This window comes from Gracilinanus agilis, chromosome 2 (genome assembly GCF_016433145.1).
Source record: "Gracilinanus agilis isolate LMUSP501 chromosome 2, AgileGrace, whole genome shotgun sequence".
Lineage (NCBI taxonomy): Eukaryota > Metazoa > Chordata > Mammalia > Didelphimorphia > Didelphidae > Gracilinanus > Gracilinanus agilis.
The window spans coordinates 123,423,734-123,445,475 of record NC_058131.1 but is presented as its reverse complement, the minus strand read 5'-3'; the positions used below and the strand labels follow the sequence as shown (position 1 = coordinate 123,445,475).

The following is a 21,742-nucleotide window of genomic DNA, read 5'->3' as shown; positions in this document are numbered from 1 at the left end:
ATAAAACTAGTGCCTCAGCCCCATCTGAGTTATTCTTTGTATAAGAAATGTAATATATCTCTTTTACTTTTCCTGAAGGTATAATTAAACATATCTTGTGTTGCCATTTTCACATCAGATATTTTGGTGCTTTTGACTTTAAACTCCAGGCTTATAGAATTTTTGTATAGGTTTTTTAATTTATGCTATTAAATATTCTCCCCCCCCCTTTTTTTTTTTAATGGTTTATAGGGTAAAGGTGACATTAGAAGGCCCAGAAGATGATGAAGATACCCCATCTCCCATTATCCATCACAAAATGGCAAATGTTTTAGAGATATCCTTAGTAAGTGATAATGAATTCAAAAGTCGGCATTCTCAACCAGAATGTGGTTATGCATTGCAACCTGATCGGTGGACAGAATATAGCATACAGACGATGGAACCAGATAATTTGGAATTACTCTTTGACTTTTTTGAAGTGAGTAATTTTAAGCATACCTGTCTAGTAGTGAGAGCTTAGTGTTATATGTTGGGATATGCGTTTCAGAGTGGGTTTAAAAAAATAAAAATGAAAAAATATCTTACAGCCGAAAAGATCAAAATCATATAAATTCTCAGAAGCAAGGTGCTATATATTGCATTTAACTACATCGTATTTTTTACATAGATATATGATTGCTTTCCTCATAGAATATAAGCTCCTTAAGAGTAAGTATTGTTTCATTATTTGTATTTCTACCTCTTTAGTTTACTATAGTGCCTGACACATAGGAGACACATAGTAAATGCTTATTGATGATTAATTTTTAGTTGAATTGAAGTGAATTAAAATGGTCTCAACCCTTGCCAGATGGATATCTACCCACCCAGAAAATTTTTATATCAACTAAATCAAAGTGTGGTTTGTATATTTTCCATACAGTATATTTATGTTTTATAAATTTTCAGATAATCATTAAACACATGGGATATAAATTATAATGAATATGATATAACTGGAGAGGACGTCTGGCAAAGAAGGTTCTCAAAGCAAATATTTATTATAACAAGGAATTTAAAAGTTGGGAAAGTCATAAAGATTTAAGAGTGTAGAACAAGAAGAAATTAAATTCAGCTCAAATGAATGATCTTAGCCGAATAGTCCACTTATTAGTCTCTGAGGTGCTGTGAGTCAAGATACTTATATGTTGGTGGTGCTGACTTTTCCCTGCAGTTGTAGGTCCTCTTAGTAGTTGTTGAAAATATTCACCTTGTCTGTTTTCTGTTTCTGCTTACTCTGCTGCTTTTTCTGCCAATAAAGAGTTGTATCTCACTTAGCATGCTCAGTAACTAGTGTTACTTGGCTACCCTTTAAGAGATTACACATGACTCCTTGGGCAGAGAGGGTATTACAATTATAAAATTTTTCTTTAGTTTTGTCATGAATTTTAGTAGGAGTTGATGGTTATTTACTGAATATAACTTACAGAATTAAGTATTTGCAAGTAGAAGTTAATAGAACCTGAAATAAGTTAACAGTAAAATGTAAATCATTTAAAAGTAATCTTGCCTATTTAGTTTTAATCTAAGCTGTCTTTATACATCCATCTAAGTGATCAGTTTACATTACAACTTGCTTTCTTCCTTTTAAAATATTCAGGGACTCAGCAATTGATATTGAATACTGTCAAATTATAAAAAGTTTATGTATAAACTAATTACTTTTTCTAATATTTAATTTTTCAGGAAGATCTAAGTGAAACAATTGTTCAGGGAGATGCACATCCAGGACATGTTGGTACTGCATGTCTGTTGTCTTCTACCATTGCTGAAAGTGGAAAAAGTGCAGGAATTCTCACACTTCCTATCATGAGCAGGAATTCAAGAAAAACACTTGGCAAAGTTAGAGGTATATCTGATGACAAATCAGAGGTTATGTGAAGTTTTGTTATGTAAATGTTATTATTTATATTATATCTAAAGTTATTGTCCTAAATTATAATTTTAATTGTTTTTAAATAACAGTATTGTAATGGAGGGAAGGAGGGAATAAGACATAATTATGCAGTGTCAGTGTTGATAGGGCATGTCTCCTAGGTTTTTTATATTTAATTATACATTTGATGGGGCAATGTGGTATAATGAAGAAAAGTATGTTGGGCTTGGAGTCAGGAACACATGGTTTCAGATCCCCATTCTGGCTCTTCTTTGCCATGTGACCTTGGTATACCTCAGTTTTCCTCATCTATAGAATGAAACTAATGATAACATTGACCGCAACCAACATACTAGAAAACTTCCTCATGATGGGTAATGTGTACTGTATAAATGTTAATAATTGATCATTTATATCAACTGAGCCATAAAACAGAAATTTATTTTTGCTAAAGATTTTTTTTTGCTAATCAGGAGATTTAGAACAGATTCCAAGTTAAAAATGGGCTCTTGTGGATGGTGAGATTCTCTAGATGTTTTTATCTGCTAGTCATGAGTCCTCAGAACAGTGCAGAACCTTCTGGAAAAGATCCATAACCATTCCAGGGAATTTGGCCTTGTCATCCACAACCAAAGACCCCAAATGACTGAAAAATTTTTATTGCAGAGTGATACACTTTTAGAAAACCTGTAGGACTTTTTCATCAGTACTTACCTATGGGACATACAGTCCAAATGAACAAATTACACCAATTAATCCTTTTGATAAGCTCAAACTTTGCTTAGAAGCAAGGTCCCATCTTTTTTAATACCAGTTTTATATCTGTGGTCTTGTATACTTATGAGACTAAGAACACAACATTTTCTCAAGAATTGAAGGCAATGGAGAGGTATGGTATTTGTGCCTAGTGTGCAAATATATATAAGCATTGAAGAATTTTTTAAAAAGTAAAAAAATAACAGGGAAAATCATGGTAGAAAAAAAAAGACAGCTATTTTGCTCAGTGGAGAGTCAGGCCTGGAGTTAGGAGGACCTGGGTTCAAATCTGGATTCATACTTCCTAGCTATATGACCCTCAGCAAGTCACTTATCCCAGTTGCCTAGCCCTTACTCCTCTTCTGCCTTGGAATTAATATTGATTATAAGAAAGTACAGGATTTTTTTTTTTGTTTTATTTTTAAGAAGTGGGGAAAAAAGATGTTAGTTTCATGCTGAGGTAAGTGATTATAGAAGAACATCCCTGTGCTCCATTATTATCCTTAAGTAAGTAACAAAGTAAGGAGAAAGTAAGGAATTTTTTCAGCATGGTGGGTGGTATTCCCTTGCTGAACTTAAGAGGATGACATAGACAAAAGAGGTGTGGATGGAGGAGCAAGTGTGGATGGCTTGCATTCTTAATTGTTGGATGGAACATCAAAATCAATGACATCATGTTTCCATTTGAAGACCCATTGAGTCACAAAACATTTTGTCATTATTAAATAAATTTTAATAAATGTTATGGTATGTTTTAAAAATAATTTCCTTTTCTCTTCCCCTCCCCCACAAAAAGTTGATTATATAGTTATTAAGCCATTACCAGAATACAACTGTGATATGAGGTGTTCATATTCAAAGTACTGGAATCCAAGATCAACTCTAGATGTTGGACATCGAGGTGCAGGAAACTCTACAACCACCACCAAGTAAGTTTTGTGTAAATTCATAGTTATGAAGCAAAAAAGTAGCTCAGTATTTTATGAAAAATTGAATTTCTTTACATATACACCAAATTTCCATATTTAATATTTGTCTTTGCATAATGGTCACAGATTTTTTTTTGGAAGGGCAAGTAGATTTTTAAAAAGATTCATCTTAGGGGGCAGCTGGGAAGCTTAGTGGATTGAGAGCCAGGCCTAGAGACGGGAGGTCCTAGGTTTAAATCTGACCTCAGACACTTCCCAGCTGTGTGACCCTGGGAAGTCACATAACCCCCATTGCCTAGCCCTTACCACTCTTCTGCCTTAGTATTGGCTCCAAGATAGAAGGTAAGGGTTAAAAAAAATAAAATAAAAAATAAAGATTCATCTTAAAAATGTAAAGTATTTTAATTCTTGAGTTTCATTCTAAAGCATTTAAATACCCTTTTTCTTTTATATGGTATGCTGTTAAGAATTTTAAATTTTGGTTACTTAAGCAAAAATTTTAGGAGCTGCTGACTAGTTCTCTTAATATTCTGACTGATGTTGGATTGATAAAGAGAAAAAAGACCGAGCGGTATAGTAGTGAAATGTGTGTGAGGATATCAGTGGAATTTTTTTCATTTTTATTTGTAGACATGCATAGCATTTGGTTCTAGCTGGCAACATGTGGACACTTGTCTTTGACTTGCGAATCAGGTTGATTTTGTTGTTTGCAGCAGGTGCAAAATCTTTTCATAATTCTTTTCTTTTCCTCTCCCAGTAATATACTTTTTAGACTCCAGATTACAGTGAAAGAATATTCGAGTATATCTTAGGAAGCCTAGGTTTTTGTTCTAAATCTACAACAGAATTGTTTGATTTTAGAACAATTCTTTGAACTTTTTGGCTCTTTTATCTCTAAAATCAGAAAGTTAGACTAATCATCTTTCAGGACCTCTAACTTCAAAATTTTTTGCATATAGAAAATAGAAGGATAAAAGGCAGGTGATCTAATGGTTAGATCTTCTCTTCCTGAGTTCAAATCTGTCTTTACACACTTACTAGCTATGTGACCCTGGGCAAGTCATTTAACTGTATTTGTTAGAGTTTCCTCATCTATAAAATGAGTTGGAAAAGGAAATGGCAAACCACTCCAGCAGAAACCACAAATTGGAATCGTGAAGAGGTGGACACAGTAGAACAATGGAGAATTATTGAACAGATAGTAGTTGGAAGCACATTTGGGGAAATCTCACTCAGACATAGAAACCAACACATACATCTTGTTTTTGCTGAGATTTTTACAAATTGTTCCTGGGCAGGATCTTGTTCTGCCGGCCTCAGTTCCCTTAAGTTTAGGAGACAGACTGTGTGTGTGTGTGTGTGTGATGATCTATATAAATTATAATAGAACCTATAGGACATGATCACCAAGTGTGATATCTGTAGATAGAAGGCGAAGAGAAGGCTCGAATAGTCTTGTTACAGGGGACACACCAACAATTAGTGGCTTTTGACCTGGATTAAGGACCAGCAAAGGAGACTGAGGAGTTGATGTTATGTAAGCAGTAAGAAAGTCAGAAAAGTGTCACAAAAACTTAGATAGCAGAGAGTATCCAGGAAGAAAGGATAATCAGTTAAATTCCAGGAGTAGAATTTGAAATAATTGTTATTAAAGATGTAATACTTTAAAAAACATACCAACTATTAAGAATGTAGGAATCTGGAGACAAGAAAACTACTAGCTTTGTAAACCAGTCAAGTAGAATTTAAGCATTCCTTTCCATTTCTAAATTCTCTTCCTACTCTGCCACTTTCATTTACAGAAGTATTTGAGAATTGGCAGCCACATGCAAGTCTCTTAAAGTCAGTTTTCTGTGTCTGTGATTTTATACTTTTTAAAACATTTTTATTATGAACTAGAAAATCATCGTGCCAAACATTTCCACCTACAATGAAAGTCAGACAAGATTATATAATAAAACTATGAATCTTTACATACGGCTTGGTTTTTTTTAAATGTATATTAAATTTAGTGTAGTAGTATCAACCTTGCCCTGTATGTCCCATCACCTTCTGAACATCCTTTTACATGCTTTTGTGTGTTGTTCAGGATAGTTCTTTGATTTTTTTTTTTTGTGTGTGTGTATCATTATCACTCTCCTTCAGCTTTCTCTGCAATAAAAGCACTTGTAACAAGCAGTCAAACAAACTTACATTTTATTGCTTGTATTAATTTATTCCCTACCCAGAAAGTGTGCGAGACTTGCTTCTTCATTGTTCTTCTGAAGGTAGTGATTGGTCAGAAGTCTTAAGCTTTCCAAAATGATTTTCCTTTGCCGTGCTGTGGTTATTGTATAAATCTCCTGCTCATGTCACTGTATCATTTCATGAAAGTCTTCCTAAGTTTTTCTGAACCCTTATCCCTTTTTTCCATTTTTTAAGATGCCTCCTTGGTTTCTAGTGCTACTTTTTTTTTAATGGATCTTTTCCTTGTCTTCAATCTTTTTGATATGTTGGCCTAGTAAAGGCATTGTTTAGTGAAGAGGGAGGTGTATACATCTTTTTTTTTTTTTTAAACCCTTAACTTCTGTGTATTGGTTCATAGGTGGAAGAGTGATAAGGGTGGGTAGTGGAGGCCAGGGTCACATAGCTGGGAAGTATCTGAGGCCAGCTTTGAACCTAGGACCTCCCATCTCTAGGGTTGACTCTAGGTGTATACATCTTAATGACTTTTGTATAGGGGTATGGTTTTGAAATATTTTCAATGTCTATACTAATTAATAGATCCATCAATACTAGTTCATTAATATGTCTGTCCTTCCAAAACTCCTCTAACTATTGTGAAACTCACCTTTATAATTTCCTATTATAACAAGGGATTAGAATCTTGACAAGGATATCTTCTCTTCACAATACCTTATTTATCTCCAGGCAAAAGAAAATGTTTTATTAAGGTGGTCACATTTATGTTTTAGGGTTGCTAAAGTTAACATCAATTTGAATAAATACATCATTGCTAAAAATACTATTAATTTTTTCTATATATGAAACCTTTTAAACTGTTTACTTTTAAAAAATGGTCTGCTGATGATTGTCTCCTCTATTTCAGGCTTGCTAAAGTACAAGAAAATACAATTGCTTCTTTAAGAAGTGCAGCTAATCATGTATGTAATTTTTTTCCCCTTTAAACAACTGTTAATTTTTGAGATAGAAAAAAATGATGTGCAAATTTTTTAATAACCTTAGGATTCAAGAAGAAATCAGCAGCTATTGATTTGTCAGGCAGCTTATTATCATCTTGATATGTTTATCAAAATGTATATTTCTGAAAATTTTGGGCAAATTATCACTGAGTTTGTTTCTTCTGTAAAATTGGTATAATAATAATTACATCATTAACCTGTAGGGTTGTTTTGAGGAAAGCTCTTTACACACTTTAGATGTGCTTTGATGATTGAGTAGTTTTTGTTACTCATCAAGTAAGAATATTTAGAAATGAATTTTTTATTTCACCTTTAAGAATTTGCCACTTTGTTTTTGCTCATACCCAAATGAAGCATCTTAAGAATTCCATAGTTTTTAATATTTTCATTTTGTTAAGCATGCCAGGAATAATTTGAAATTTTACAAATGCTGGGACTTCTTTTTTACTAGGTTTTACTGAGAAATTATGCTAAAATATATGATTTGCCACTTTAATTATTGATGGAATTCATTGCTTGCTTTAGAGTCCAATAGTACATATAAATGATTCTATATACCTCTCCATAATTTCCAAACCATATGTCCTTATTGATCTGTATACTATCAACATTTTCTAATTTTCAACAATTTTTTTATAAATACACATTATAGTCTTGTTCATTTTACCCTTAAGTTAATGTTTTAGATATAAAAAGTTATCTTTGTATAGTAGTCATTATATGATCAAATGAGTTAAAAGAAAAATCAAATGAAAAATTTGTCTTACTAAATTTGCTTTAGTGTCTATATTAGAAATAGTTTTGTTTTTAAATTTTTTATTTATTACCTCTTGATCAAGACATCTCTTGGAGCTCTTAAGACATTAGTGAGACAGCCATGATTTTTCCCCAAGAAAAATAAAACCAGTACTACTCATAATATTTCAGAAGTAAGTAGAACCTAGCCACTGTATTGTCCTGTTTCTATAGAAATTCTTTTACACATAGTCTTTGAAGAAACCTAGTAATCTTTGATGGAGGATATGATTTTCCATCTTGTTTTTTTTGTAACGTATTTTGAGGAACTTTAATGAAGAATACTGAAAAGCCCAAATTGTTTGGCTATATTTATCTGTCATTATTATTGGTTTTCCTTTATTGACATCCTTCATAATTCAGTTAATAGAATATACCTACTAACTATCTAATAAAATGTTTAAACTAGTCTGATAAAAATGAGAATTGAAACTTTTTCAAATGTGAGTTGGCTAGTATGGTTGAATAAAAGGAGAAAAGTTTTGAAGAAGATGAGTCACTTTTCACCTCCAGAGGTTAAAGTAAATTTTTACTTATAATGATTTCTCCCAAGTATATTATCTTTAGTTTTTTGCCTATGGTTAGAATCACTCTTGACCATTATAGAGAAAATAATAATTTTCATGAATTTAAATTTTTTTCTTTTAATGTTTATCTGTCATCATTATAGCATTACCCATAATGACAATACCCATTATGTTTCTCAGTCATTGATTAGATAAAGTTATTATAATGAGTGAGGAGTGGGACAGTGGTGAGGGGAAAGACTTAGAATACTAGTGGCAATTAAAAAAAAATTTTAATTAAGAATATTTTCCCATCGTTATATGATTCATATTCTTTCCTTCCCCTCCTCCCTCCACCCTCCCGTAGCTAGTAGCAACTTTTGTAGACAAGTACCCTAGCACTCTCTTCTTACTTTCTCGAAACTTAGGATATAATTCTTGTTGCTATTCTTGCTTGAACCAAGACATCACTGTTCATTTTTGTGTCCTCTTCTACAATCTGTGCCACTTTCTAGGCACTGAAATGTGATTATCCTACTAAATGGGTAGCCAACCTGTACCTGTATAGGGTACATCCACACTGAGATCATGATTTCATCAGTGTCAAAAATGGTATTGCATTGGGAATTACTTTAAAACATTCTTGAACCCAGAGAAATATTCTCGACTAGTGAATATATTGACTGGATACATTTTGTTGTACATTGGCATCTTTTTAATTTGTCAGATACTTTGCTAAATTAAGAACGTAATATCTACAGGAGAGTAAGTATGATTGATGAGATTATATTTGAACAAAGTTTAATTTAAAATAGATACCCATTATAATTACAAAAAAGACCAAGAAAAAAATTGATTTGACCAGAGAACAAAACTTTCAGGAGCTTTGCTCATTCTTAGTTTCATTACTTGCTTCTTTTATAAATATATGTTTGCTTTAGTAAGCATTATTATAAGATCCTAAAGGTTATAACTTTTGCTTGAATTATTAACTTTGTACAGTTGAATTTCCTACAAGCTAATACAAAGAAACAATAATTTGCAGGAGTTAAAAACCATCAGAAAATTCTGTACAATTGTTTTAATTTGATCATTATTTTTGCTTGTGGGTGGTAGAGCCCTGTGATTTCTCAGTGTGGAGGAACCTGTACGGAAACTCACTCCACTGATATAAATTAACAATTTTTGTCTAAAATTTATAAACTTTGAGAGATTCATGTTGTGTTGAAGGCAACATGTGAAACTTGTGGTCTTCACCATTTTACATTATGCCTTGTCTATTACCTATTTAGGAAAACTATTTTTATTATATAACATAATTTTTTTAAAGATTGTTATAGCTCCCAAGTTTTAATAAAAACAATTGTAGGGTTGCTTAATAGAACTCTGTCAGTAATAATAACAGTTTTGGATGCTAGTTTCTTTGCAGGCCCTCATCTTCTAAAACTACACAACAAATTTATAAATACTAATTAAATTTTTCTTCTACTGCATAATTTTTTTCAGATTTCTTATTGCCATGTAAGATTTGCCTTAATTCTTAATCACTTGTTTTCTTTAGGGTGCAGCTTTTGTAGAATTTGATGTTCAGCTTTCAAAGGATTTTGTACCTATTGTATATCATGATCTCACTTGTTGCATGACTATGAAAAAGGTATGCTAAAAATGTTATATAGTCTTATTAAAGTAATTAACAACCAGTGAATTCTTTCCTAATAATTTACTTTTCAAAGAGTCTGGAGAATTTGCTAAGGAATTGTGCCAGATGAATAGCATTTTCTAGGGAATTTAACTAAAAATTCTCTTATTTTTATTTTATTCTTTGAGTATTTTATATTGAAAGGAAACACTGATACTAATGCCAATCAGTACACTGAAACAGAAGGATGTGTAGGAAAAAGATACTTATTTTACCTTCCTTTTGTGCCAAGTCTTCTTCCCTCCTTTCCCTTTAGGTTTGTGGAGATTAAAATTAATATGCAAAATATTAATATTATATTTATAGATATTTTATTAATAATAAACTAACTAAAAGGCTAACCAGATCGTTCCCAGGAACCAAAGAGAAAAAGGGAGGAGTTACAGCCAACTATAAAACAATATGACCAGGCAAACATGGAGACACAGAAGAGATTAAAGGGAATTTTGGGAAAACTAAGGGACTCATGGGAGATGAAGTCCAAGGTTCAAAATTTCCATTTATAGAGGTTTAAATCCTGAGTTCAAGTTTCTTCCAACATATATTGGCTGTGTGAACCTGGACATAATCATTTATCTTATCTTAGTGTTCTGGAAATAATCTATGACTTTTTAAAGCTTCAACAAAGGTTCTGACCTTTATTGATATTGTTTCCTCGCTCAGAAGTTTCCTGCAGCAATGAAATCATAGGTCTAGTTCCTACCACTATAATAAAGAAGCAACTTGTCATAATAAAGGGCTTATCTCTAGAAGTATAGAAGACCTGGGTATAGTTAAGATACACACTAAATGTATGGCTGTGAGCAAGCCATTTAACCCCAGTGCATTTTTTTATTTGTAAAATGATGACTAGATAATCTGTAAACACCCTTCTATCTCTAAGTTGATATGATTCAAGAGGAACATAGAATATATATTTAGTATGATCAGGATTACTGAATTAGATTGACCAATTTGGAAAGACTTCACAAAGGAAATTAACTAGGAATTAGAAGAAAAGTTTCTTGGATATTGGTAGTGTTCAATACCACTTTAGTGCCTTTCCTGCCAAGAAAAAAGCAGACCCCAAAATGAGGCCCTCTCCCACAAAAATACATATAGGGACCCAAGAAAATAAATTTGTCTCTGGAGAGGAGTGGGTGGTCAGTCAGCTAGAATTTATTAACCTCCACCTGATTATGCTAGGAACTCGGTGCTACAGTGGGATATAATGAAAGGCAAAAAGAAAAGTGGGAGCTCTTCTCCCTATATAATTCTGGTTCCAGTTCATTGCTTGTCTACAGTGTTTGTTTAAGATATTGCGAATGAATTAGATTTAAATAATACTGATTTAGCTGCTTAATAAGAATTATTCAACAACTTTTGTTTTTCTTGTACATTTGATTAGACCAACCAAACTCTTTAGTAATTAGGAATCTGATATAAGGGACTGCAGTATTCTGGAATTCAATATATTCAACCTGTTGTCATCTATAAAGGAACTGGAAGACAGTACTAAGGGGAATCTTCTTCTGCTCTGTCTTCTGTGACAATGGAAAATATCTTTGATAAGAACTTATAAGTCTTATTTATGCATGATAATAATTATATATGCTAATTATATTTCCATTAAATCATTAATTAAATAATTATGCATGTTAATAAAATTAATAAAAGGTTGTTTTGAGTAAAGTTCTCATTACAGGGAAGCTTGTTTAATTTTTGACTTGGGAGATAAACGTTTTAATTCAATTTAGCAAGTATGTGTTAAGTATGTACTGGGTGCCTAGCAATATGCTAGGCACTGAGCATATAGATAAAAGCAAAAGATAGTCTTCTTACCCAAGATACTCACATTCTAATGAGGGACATAATTCAAACAACCAAGTACAAAGAATAAATTGGGTGTGGTCTCCTAGGAATTCATTAGCTTTAGGACTTGGAAAGATTTCTTTCAGAAGGTAGAATTTTAGCTAAGGAAAGCCAAAGAAGCTCCATAGAAGGTGAGAAAGGAGAGAATTGCAAGCTTTTAAGGAAAGCCAGTGAAAATGAAGGAATTCAAAGTGTTTTCTGCCAGGAGTATCAATAAAGTCAGAGTCAAAGTATGTGGGAGTAAGGTGAAACTAATATTGGAATAGTATAAAGGACCTGGTTGCAAAGGCTTTAAGAGTCAAACAGAAGTTTTATATGTAATTCTAGAAGCAACAGAGAGCTGCTGGAGTTTATTGAATTGGGACAGTGACATGATCACACTTGTCCTTTAGGAAGAAAGGAACGAATGAAGGAAGGAAAGATTAAGAATGTTTTTCAAGCATTTTATAGATATTATCTTATTTGATCCTCAACAATAACCCAGGGAAGTAAGTTGCTATTATCTTCATTTCACAGTTGAGGAAATTGAGAATGAGGTTATGTGACTTATCAAGTCTATCATTGCTTATGTCTTGAAACTAAATTTGAACTTAAGTCTTTCTGAATCAGGGTTCTGTAATTTGTAGACATTGTTCCACCTAGCTGCCTCCAGATCACTTTGATTGTTGAGCAAAAGATGGACTAGATTGCCTGGGAAGAAATGTGAGGTAGAGAGATCAACCAGCAGGTAATGGCATGTAGTGTCCTACTCATGAGGTGATGAAGGCCTGTGCCAGAGGAAAGAAATTCTAGTATATAAGAAATTGGATTGGGGGCTGTAGAGATGAGAATAAGGAATGAAGGGTAACTTATTTTATAATTCTGGGTAACTGAGAGGATGATGATACCCTTTACAGTAACAGGGAAGTTAGGAAGAAGCAGAGGAATTGGGGAGAAGAAATAATGTGATCAGTTTTTGACATGTTGAGTTTAAATGTCTGTTTTATCCTGTTTAGATGACCAATCAGTATTTGGAGACTGGATGTCATGAAAATGGTTAGGGTACAGACATGTGATAACTAAATCAATGGGAGCTTATGAGACCACTAATAGTAATTGGGTAAAGGGAGAAGACAAGGCACCGGATGGAGTTGTGGAGAATAAATAGATTTTCTGGACATGACCTAGACGAAAATCCAACAAAAGGAGTTGTCAGATAAATAGGGGAACTAGCAGAAAATAATATCATAGAAGCTTAGGAAGAGGTGATAAACAATTTCAAATGGTCAAAAAAGATGAGGTTAAGAGGTCAAAATGTCAAGAAGGAAAAAAAGACCAATTAGGTTTGGAAATTCAGAGAGCTCTGTAAGTTTGAAGAAAACAGTTTTGGTTGTATGATGAGCAGAGAGTTTTGAGAAAAGGAAGTTGACTATAGATAGCCTTCCCAAGAAATCTGGCCATGAACGGGAAATAGGATAATAGCTAACATGGGACAGATAGATCAGGTAAGGTTTTTTTGATGGTAGGAGTGATCCATTAGTATTTGTAGGCATTTGGAAAAGCAGCAAATTACATGTAAATTGGAGATTAGTGAGAGTGTGGGAATGTTAGAGGAGCAAATGGCTAGAGAAGATAGGATGGAACAGGATCTCTTGTTTGGTAGAAGTTTTTGCCTTAGTATAGAAGGGCTCCCTCTTAATGTTAAATCAGGATGAAGGAAGAAGGTATCTGGTGTAAAATGAAAAGGGCAGAAGAGGAAGCTCTTGGTGAATGACTTCAATTTTTTCAGTGAAATATTAGTTAAGGATCTCAATTGAGAGTGTAAATTAGGGGATACAATGAGAAGTTTGAAGGAAGATAAGAAGGTTTGGCAAAACCACTGTGGCAAGTGGTACAGTGAGTTAATGAGGGAAGTGTAAAAATTGTCTTACTACTTTGAGGGTCCAGCTGAGAATATGTAACACAAATTTTGCAGTAGACCCAGTCAGAATAGTTTCATGGTTTTTTTGCATTATAATTCAGCAGCATGTAAATAGGAATAAAGGTAAGGGATGGTATGTGTAATTGAAGACTGGGTGTGGCAAGATATAATTGCCAATAAAATAAAGGGGCAAGGAGCTGGAGAGAAGAGGATAATACAGATTTGAGCTGATTCACTTAAGGGTCCAAATAGGTAAGGGTAGGGAAATGTAGCTAATCTAAGCATGGTGCCTGAGAAAGACCTAAGGGGTGAAAGGATTGGAACTCATAGTAAGAACAAAGAACAAGGTTAGAATTTGTAAGATAGATGATAAGGGAGAATGACAAAAGATTATGAATAGGTAAAAATATTTCAAAATTCATAAAAATGGAACACTTGTAATAGCAAGGTCAAGAATATGATTATCACCACGTGTAGCTGAGGGGCTTGGAAGAATAGGTCATGGGAAAGGTTGAGGAATATGGAAGTTATTGTCTCTGAGGGTTTGTCAACATGTATGTTGAAGTCCTCCTAGTAGGAGAGCAGAAATTGGGAATGAGAGAAAGAGCCAAGTACAGTATTAAACTCATTGAGGAAGCAAGGAGAAAGTCTTTTGAGGTTAGTGCACAATACCAAAATCTTGAATGGAGGATAGTATAGATTGATTGAACTTTAAAGGAGGTGGTGATTATTGAATGATCATTGTAGGGGGGAGTCTGGATGTGGCTGTGGAAGCAAGGAGTATAAATCTATGACCAAATCATTCAGGGGATATTAGTGAAATGCAACAAGTTCTGAAAGACTTATTAGGAATGTGAGTATAAGAAGATAGTTAGGAGTGAGAAAAGAAGCTAGATCATGCTGTGGATTCAGTACTGGACCTAGAGTAAAGGAGACCTGTATAGAAATCCAGCCTTAGATACTTACTAGCTCTATGACCTTGAGCAAGTCATTTAAATTCTGTCTCAGTTTTCTTAACTGTAAAATGAGCCTAATAATGGAACCTACCTCATAGCATCATTGTGAGAATCAAATAAAATAATATTTATAAAATGCTGAGTTAATACTGTAACATAATAGGCATTTTAATTATAACTCTTCCTCTTTTGTAAGTCGTGAAATAATAGTTTCCAAAGAGCTAAAGGTGTTGGACAGACATACATGGTGAATGTGAATAGACTACAGGGGAAGGTAGTATAAAGGATGGAATCAGAGATATGTAATCAGAAAAGAAAATGGGTCAGGTAGTAAGAGTGTAGAAGAAAGGATTCATACCAATGTAAAAAAAAAAAAAAAAAAAAAGGAATGCCCTTAGCACATTAGGTGAATTGTGTTTGCAAAGGTATTATGGGAGGACATGGAAAAACGTTGCAGGGGTTGAGAAAGTGTGGATTGGTTGTAATTTACAACAACAATAGAGGAACCGAGTACCGCTAGCAGTTAGAGAAATTATTGGGCCTTCAAAATATGAGTGATAAAAGGTGTCAGACTCTAAACAAAGTATCTTTGAATAACGCATTTGCCTTTTTTCCCCTTTAGTGTGGAATACACTTTTTCTTAGATTTTTTAAGTCTTTGCTTTATGATAAGACTTGCATTCTCATGTTTTGGTATTGGTTTTGACCTCTAAAAGCTTATCAATCAGCAAATATTTATTAAACACTTACAATGTGCCCAACATAGTGCTAAGTTTAAGGGGTTTAAAGGCAAAAATCAAAAGTCCCTGCCCTAAAGTAGGGGGCATAAATATATAAAAGCTTTGTAAAATAAATACAAAGCAACATTTTTGAGAAAAGAATTATTAGCATCAATGTTAGTGGAATGTAAGTTTTGAGAGATCCTTTTTATTTGGAAAAACTTTGTTTACAGATCTATTAATGAATATTATGTCTTATAAAATTTAGAAAATTTTGAGGAAGATCATTATTGTAGTTATAAAGAAGTGATAAACAAGAAGAGCGCCCTCTTCACCATTTTTTTCTATTTTCAATATAGCCTAACGACCTCAAAGTATTTTTCATAGTTTTTTATAAGTGAAACACTTGGAACAATAAAAACTGTTCACAACTTGGAATACATTTGGTATAGCTTATTAATCTTTTTTTTTTTTTTTTTAAAGAAATTTGATACTGAGCCAGTAGAACTATTTGAAATTCCAGTGAAAGAATTAACTTATGACCAGCTTCAACTGTTAAAGGTAATTAAAATTTTCATTGTTCTTTAATGTTAAAAGTTCTTTAATATTTCTACAGTGTGTTTCATTCTTTTTGTTACTGGGGAGATACATTTCATAGAATTCAGAATTTAAAATGAAAGGGCCTCAGAGGCCATTAAATCAAACCATAGGAATAAGAATCCTCTTTTTTTTTTTTTTTTTTTTTTTTTTTTTTTTTAAAAAACCCTTACCTTTTGTCTTGGAGCCAATACTGTGTATTGGCTCCAAGGCAGAAGAGTGGTAAGGATAGGCAATGGGGGTCAAGTGACTTGCCCAGGGTCACACAGCTGGGAAGTGTCTGAGGTCAGATTTGAACCTAGGACCTCCCGTCTCCAGGCCTGACTCTCAATCCACTGAGCTACCCAGCTGCCCTCAAGAATCCTTTTAAAGATATCCCTGACAAGTGATAAATCTGAGTTTTGTTTTAATTCTTCCAAGGAGGAGGAGGCCACTAATTTCCAAAGGGGCTCATTGAATTTCTAATAAGTAAAAAATCTTTTCTTAAAATAAGCTTACTTTCCTCTGTACAACTTTCATTTATTGCTTCTAATTCTATTCTTTATGTTCAAACAGGGCAAGCCTAATTCTTTATTCTATGTGACATCTCTTTAAATACTTGAAAACAATATCGGAGTCCTCATACAATATTACCTTGAATACCCTCTACCATCCTGATTTGGTGGTCCACTGGATTCTCCATTTTATAATTTTTTCTCCTAACATTGGTTACATAGAATGGAATGTAATTTTTTGTATATGGTCTAACCAGGCAGTATGCTCTTTAAGATTTCATTAACAATTTTGGCCACTATATCTTTGTTGATTCAGTATGTATTTAGGACAAACTTCTATCTAGAATTGCCTATTCCTATCTTGAGCATATGAAGTAAGTTTCTGGAACCTTAGGTATCAAAAATTATGTTTAATCTTTTTAAATATCATTTTATCAGATTCAACCCATATTTAAACTCCTTCAGATTCCTAACTTTCATTTTAATATCCTTTCTCAGTTTGATAACTATGTCATAAGCTATTATCCAAATCATTGAAAAAGATAACAGCATAACTTAGGGCTAAGAAAAAATATCTAGGTAACTCCATTGGAGATCTCTTTATTGTACACAAAGTATTTCTGAATCCATCTAACTTGAGCTATTATCTAGGGCAGTGATTCCCAAAGTGGGTGCCTGCAGTGATCCTGGGGAGCGGTGATGGCCACACTTTTTTTGTATTACATTCTATTCTTAGTTCAATAAATAGTTTCATAATTTCCAGGGGGCGCTAAGTAATATTTTTTCTGGAAAGGGGGCAGTGGGCCAAAAAAGTTTGGGAACCACTGGTCTAGGGCTAGGCTATATCACTCCATCTTTCCCAAAGGAAGAGCATTAAACTTTTTCAATTGTTTTTTAAATTAAAATCAACTTAGACTATATAAGATTTCCTTTATTGATCAATCTAGCAGCCCTCTTAAATAAATGAAATTGGTTTATTTTTAATTGACTTGCTCTTGATTAAGTCATGTTGCTACTTTTTGATAACCTCCCTCTGATTTTTCTACATAAAATCTAACTAGCTCTTTTAATAATTGCTCTAGAATTTTTCCAGGAATCATAGTTTGAAGATTCCATGCTTTTCCCTTTCTTGAAAATTGGAATAGCATCCTACTTTTTCTAAAACTTCGGTACCTTTCCTATTCTCCATGATCTTTTTTAAAATTGTTTTATTATTTTTTACAATATCTATATATTTCCCATTGTAATATCTCTAGACCAAGGTAAGCTCTGGATGTGGTTAAATAGGAGATGAAAAGAGTAAACATCAACATCTTAGTTGTCACTGAACTTAAATGAATAGAAATGGATGAATTTAATTTAGGGGATCATTATATATACCACTGTGAGTAAGAATGCCTCTGAAGAAATGGAGTAGACCTCATAGTCAATAAAAGAGTGAGGAAAGCAGTAGTAGAGTATAATCTCAAAAATGACAAAACAAACTATTTAGTGCCACGATCATACATCTATGCTTCAACCACTGATGGCAAAGAGGCCAAATTTGATCAGTTCTATGAATACTTAAAACATTTTTTAGAAATAACACCAAGAAAAAAATGTCACATTCACAAAGGGTTTAGAATGCTATGGTAGGAAACCAAAAGATAATTGGACCAACAGGCAAGTTCGGCTTTGGAGTACAAAGTGAAGTAGGTCAGAGAGTGGTCATACTGGTCATAGTGTACCAAGTAAAAAGTGAAAATGACAGAGGAAGCAAAGGTTCATTCTTCATCATATCAATTTATTAAGCAGTGCATATCAAATTGGAACCAGACTTGTCCCCTCAGTTTAGGGCTAGACCTTGAATATTGGGGTAGGTAGACTCTGATACAATAAAAAGCAATCAAATAAGATCAACTAATTAAAAGGAAACAATACAATATTAGGCAATCTGATTTCAGATTTGATGAAAGACTTTCCAGGTTAGGAAGGGGAGAGTGAACAGGTGTAATTCCCTGAATTCAGAAGAAGTGTCTCACTCCCCACCACGTATATAAATAATCAAAGGAACATTGAAATAACCTGTCAATAGGGGGCCAGTTTTCAGACAAGAAATATGAATTGCTTGAGATGTACAATTATGATAAAACTTCTTTCATCAGTCTTAGAATCTGACTGCATTTTGGTCAATATAACCTAGGCCCTTGGTTAAGGGCCCCCAAATAGTAGATGCAGGTAGCTACTTTCCCAGCAATGCAGGGCTAGGTTCAAACAATGCAATAAGGTTTTCTCCAAATTCCCACAACTGAATAAACTTTTCTTACAAGCCAGAATTTGAATTAGGCCTATAATTGAATAGAAAGGGAACTAAGCTAGCTCCAGAATTGAGTCAAGATGGAAGTTAGTGTGATTCACTCATTCAATTCTCATCATTAGCCACTTGTCCTAATCCCTTCAATTTCTTCAATAGCAAGTACTCTTATTCAACAACTCAAAAGGCAACTTTACACATAGATATTATGAGATGGTCAATCTCAAAATCAGTTTGGCAACTAAAGATGGAGAACCTCTCCTCAGTTAAAAGCAAAACTTAGAGCTGATTGTGGCTTAAGTCATGAGCTGCTTATTGCAAAATTAGACTTAAATTGAAGAAAGTAGAGAAAACCATCAGACCATATAGGTATGACCAAATAATGTCTCTTAAGAAATAGAAGCGATGAATAGATTTAAAGAGTTAGATCTGATAGCCTGAGGAACTATAGACAAGAGGGGTCACAGTGTTGTATAGGAAGTAGCAAACAAACATTCCAAAGAAAAAGAAGAGCAAGAAAACAAAATGGCTGTGTGATTAGGCTTTACAAATAGCCAAGGAAAGAAGAAAAGCAAAAGGTAAAGGCTAATGGGAAAGATATGCCCAACTGAATGCAGAATTCCAAAGAATAGTAAGGAGAGGTTTTCTTAAATAAGCAATGCAAAGAACTAGAAGAAAATAGTAGAATGGGAAAGACAGAGATCTCTAAGAAATTAGAGCTCAAGAGGACGTTTTATGCAAAAATGAATTGTAGAGATGAGATTAAGAATACGTAAGAATAAACTGACTGACTACAAGTAAGATCATACATAACATCATTGATGATCACTGTGGTACAGTTACACCAGACATTTTGGAGAATGAAGTCAAGTGGTTCTTAGTAAGTTGGGAAGCATTGCTAACATGAAACTAGTGGAAATGACAGAATTCCATTCAACTGTTCATAATCCTCAAAGATGCTGTTGAAGTGCTGCACATGATATGCTAGCAAATTTGGAAACCTTAACAATGGCCACTGGATTGGAAAAGATCAGCTTATAAGTCCTAAAGAAGGGCAATGTCAAAGAATGTTCAAATTACTGAACAGTTGCACTTATTTTACAGGCAAAGCAAGGTTATCCTTAGGATTCTACAAGGTAGGCTTCAACAGTATGCAAACTGAGAATTATCAAGGAAGTTATAGAAAAGCATCAACTTCTACTAAATTGACTACACCAAAGCCTTTGTGTGGATTATAACCTACAACCAAGTGTGACAAGTCCTCTAAGAGATGAGAGATTATCTTATTTTTCTCCTGAGGAACCTGTATTCAGGCTAAGGAGCAATAGTTAGAACCAAATAAAGAGCAACTGATTTGGTTAAGATTGGAAAAGGAATATGGCAAGACTATTGTCACCTTATTTAATGAGTACATTATGTAAAATGCTAGACTGGATGAATCAAAATCCAGAATTAGAGTTTCTGTGAGAAATATCAATAATCTCTGCTATGCAGATGATATTGTGAGGGCTGAAAGGGAAGAATTAAGAAGTCTCTTGATGAACATGTAAGAGGAGAATGTAAAAGCTGATGTGAAGTTTAATATTTAAAAAAAATTAAGATCATAACTGGTCCCATTATATTCTGGCAAATAGAGAAGAAATGGAAACAATGTCAGAATTTTTTATTTCTTCAGCTCAAAGATCACTAAAACCATGAAATTAAAAGACATTTGCTCCTTGGAAGAAGAGCTATGGCAAATCTGGATTAGTATACTAAAAAGCAGAGACTTTGAAAGGTCCATATAATCAAAGCTATGGTTTTCCCATTAGTGATGCATGGCCATGAGAGCTGGACTGTATGGAAAACTGAGTACCATGGAGTCACTGCTTTCAAGTTATAGGTTCTGGAGAAGACTTTTGAAAGTTGCTTGGACATCAGGGAGATCAAATCAGTTAATACTTAAAGAAATTAATTCAGACTATTCTTTGGATGGTCAAATACTAAATAATTTTACTACATAATGAGAAGATAGGAACCACTGGAAAAGATCCTGATGTTGGAAAATATTGAAGTTTTACCAAACATATCTAGAAAGCATACCAAATTAAAATATCGAGAAATCCAAGAAAAAGTTGAGTGAATCATTTTTCCAGACCAGGTTGGCATTGGGTAGATAGCAAGATAGCATTGGCATAGCAAGATAGAGAGGTTTGCAGGCATTAGGGTAGGGACATAACATTCCATACTTAAAGCATACCAGTTTGTAAGGACAGGCTATGAACTAGGACAAAAAGAGTCCCAGATCTTTATCAGGGCACCATGACAGTTACAGATGAGAACTGGCATTGTTCACTGTCTGGTTCCAGATCATAGATCCAGAGCTAATTGACAAGGAGTCCAATGCCCAAATTTGTTTAGTCCTACAACTCCCTATCCTCCTCCCCCACTACCTTGTAAGCCTCAGGCCTTTGGTGGTATACTGAGAGAGCAAGTTCTGAAGAAAGCATAATTCAGATTTCATGGGCAAAAAAGCCTAATGTCTGGGGCAGGAGTCTGAGACCTAAGTGAAACCTGTGGTTCTGTAACTAACCTTCAGAGCTTTCCGGCTGGCTGACCTGGCCCAAGTCAAGCAGCAGGCTCTACTGTACCTCAGATTCAAACCCAGATCAAGAACTTGGAGAACTTACACCTAAGGGTCAGTAATCAGATTTTGCCCTGCAGAGATCCTGGAACAACACAACACTCAAGTGCCCCCCTGCCTCCCCCCCCTCTCTCCCTCCCCCCAACAACATCAGGACCAAAGCAGACCACTATAGAAGTACATATAAGTATAAGATAATGAGCAAATGAAAATAAATTCCTACCATAAAAAGCTAGTATGACGACAAGGGAAGTTCAAAGCACAAAGCCTGAAGAGAATGATTACAAAACATCTCTTTTTTAATCATATCTATTTTTACTTTGGCTTTGTCAGAAATCATAATAGCCACTCCTGCCTTCTTTTTCTCATTTGATGCCCAAAAGATTTTGCTCAAACCCTGAACCTTAAACTTGTGTATGTCCACCCGCCTCATATGTGTTTCTTGTAGACAACATATGGTGGGATTTTGGTTTCTAATCCACTCTGCTATTTGCTTCCGTTTTATGAGCGAGTTCATCCCATTCACATTCAGAGTTATAATCATCA

General features: G+C 34.0%; 1 protein-coding gene across 1 annotated transcript in view; it reads left to right on the top strand.

Annotated features, from left to right (window-relative positions):
* The window catches only part of GPCPD1 (glycerophosphocholine phosphodiesterase 1), a 99,629-nt gene that overhangs the window by 30,043 nt on the left and 47,844 nt on the right, over positions 1-21,742 (top strand). The window contains exons 8-13 of the mRNA XM_044663394.1: positions 232-460; positions 1,708-1,870; positions 3,450-3,582; positions 6,671-6,725; positions 9,627-9,719; positions 15,673-15,750. Coding sequence (XP_044519329.1) covers positions 232-460; positions 1,708-1,870; positions 3,450-3,582; positions 6,671-6,725; positions 9,627-9,719; positions 15,673-15,750 — 751 coding nt within the window. The remainder of the gene's footprint in view (positions 1-231; positions 461-1,707; positions 1,871-3,449; positions 3,583-6,670; positions 6,726-9,626; positions 9,720-15,672; positions 15,751-21,742) is intronic.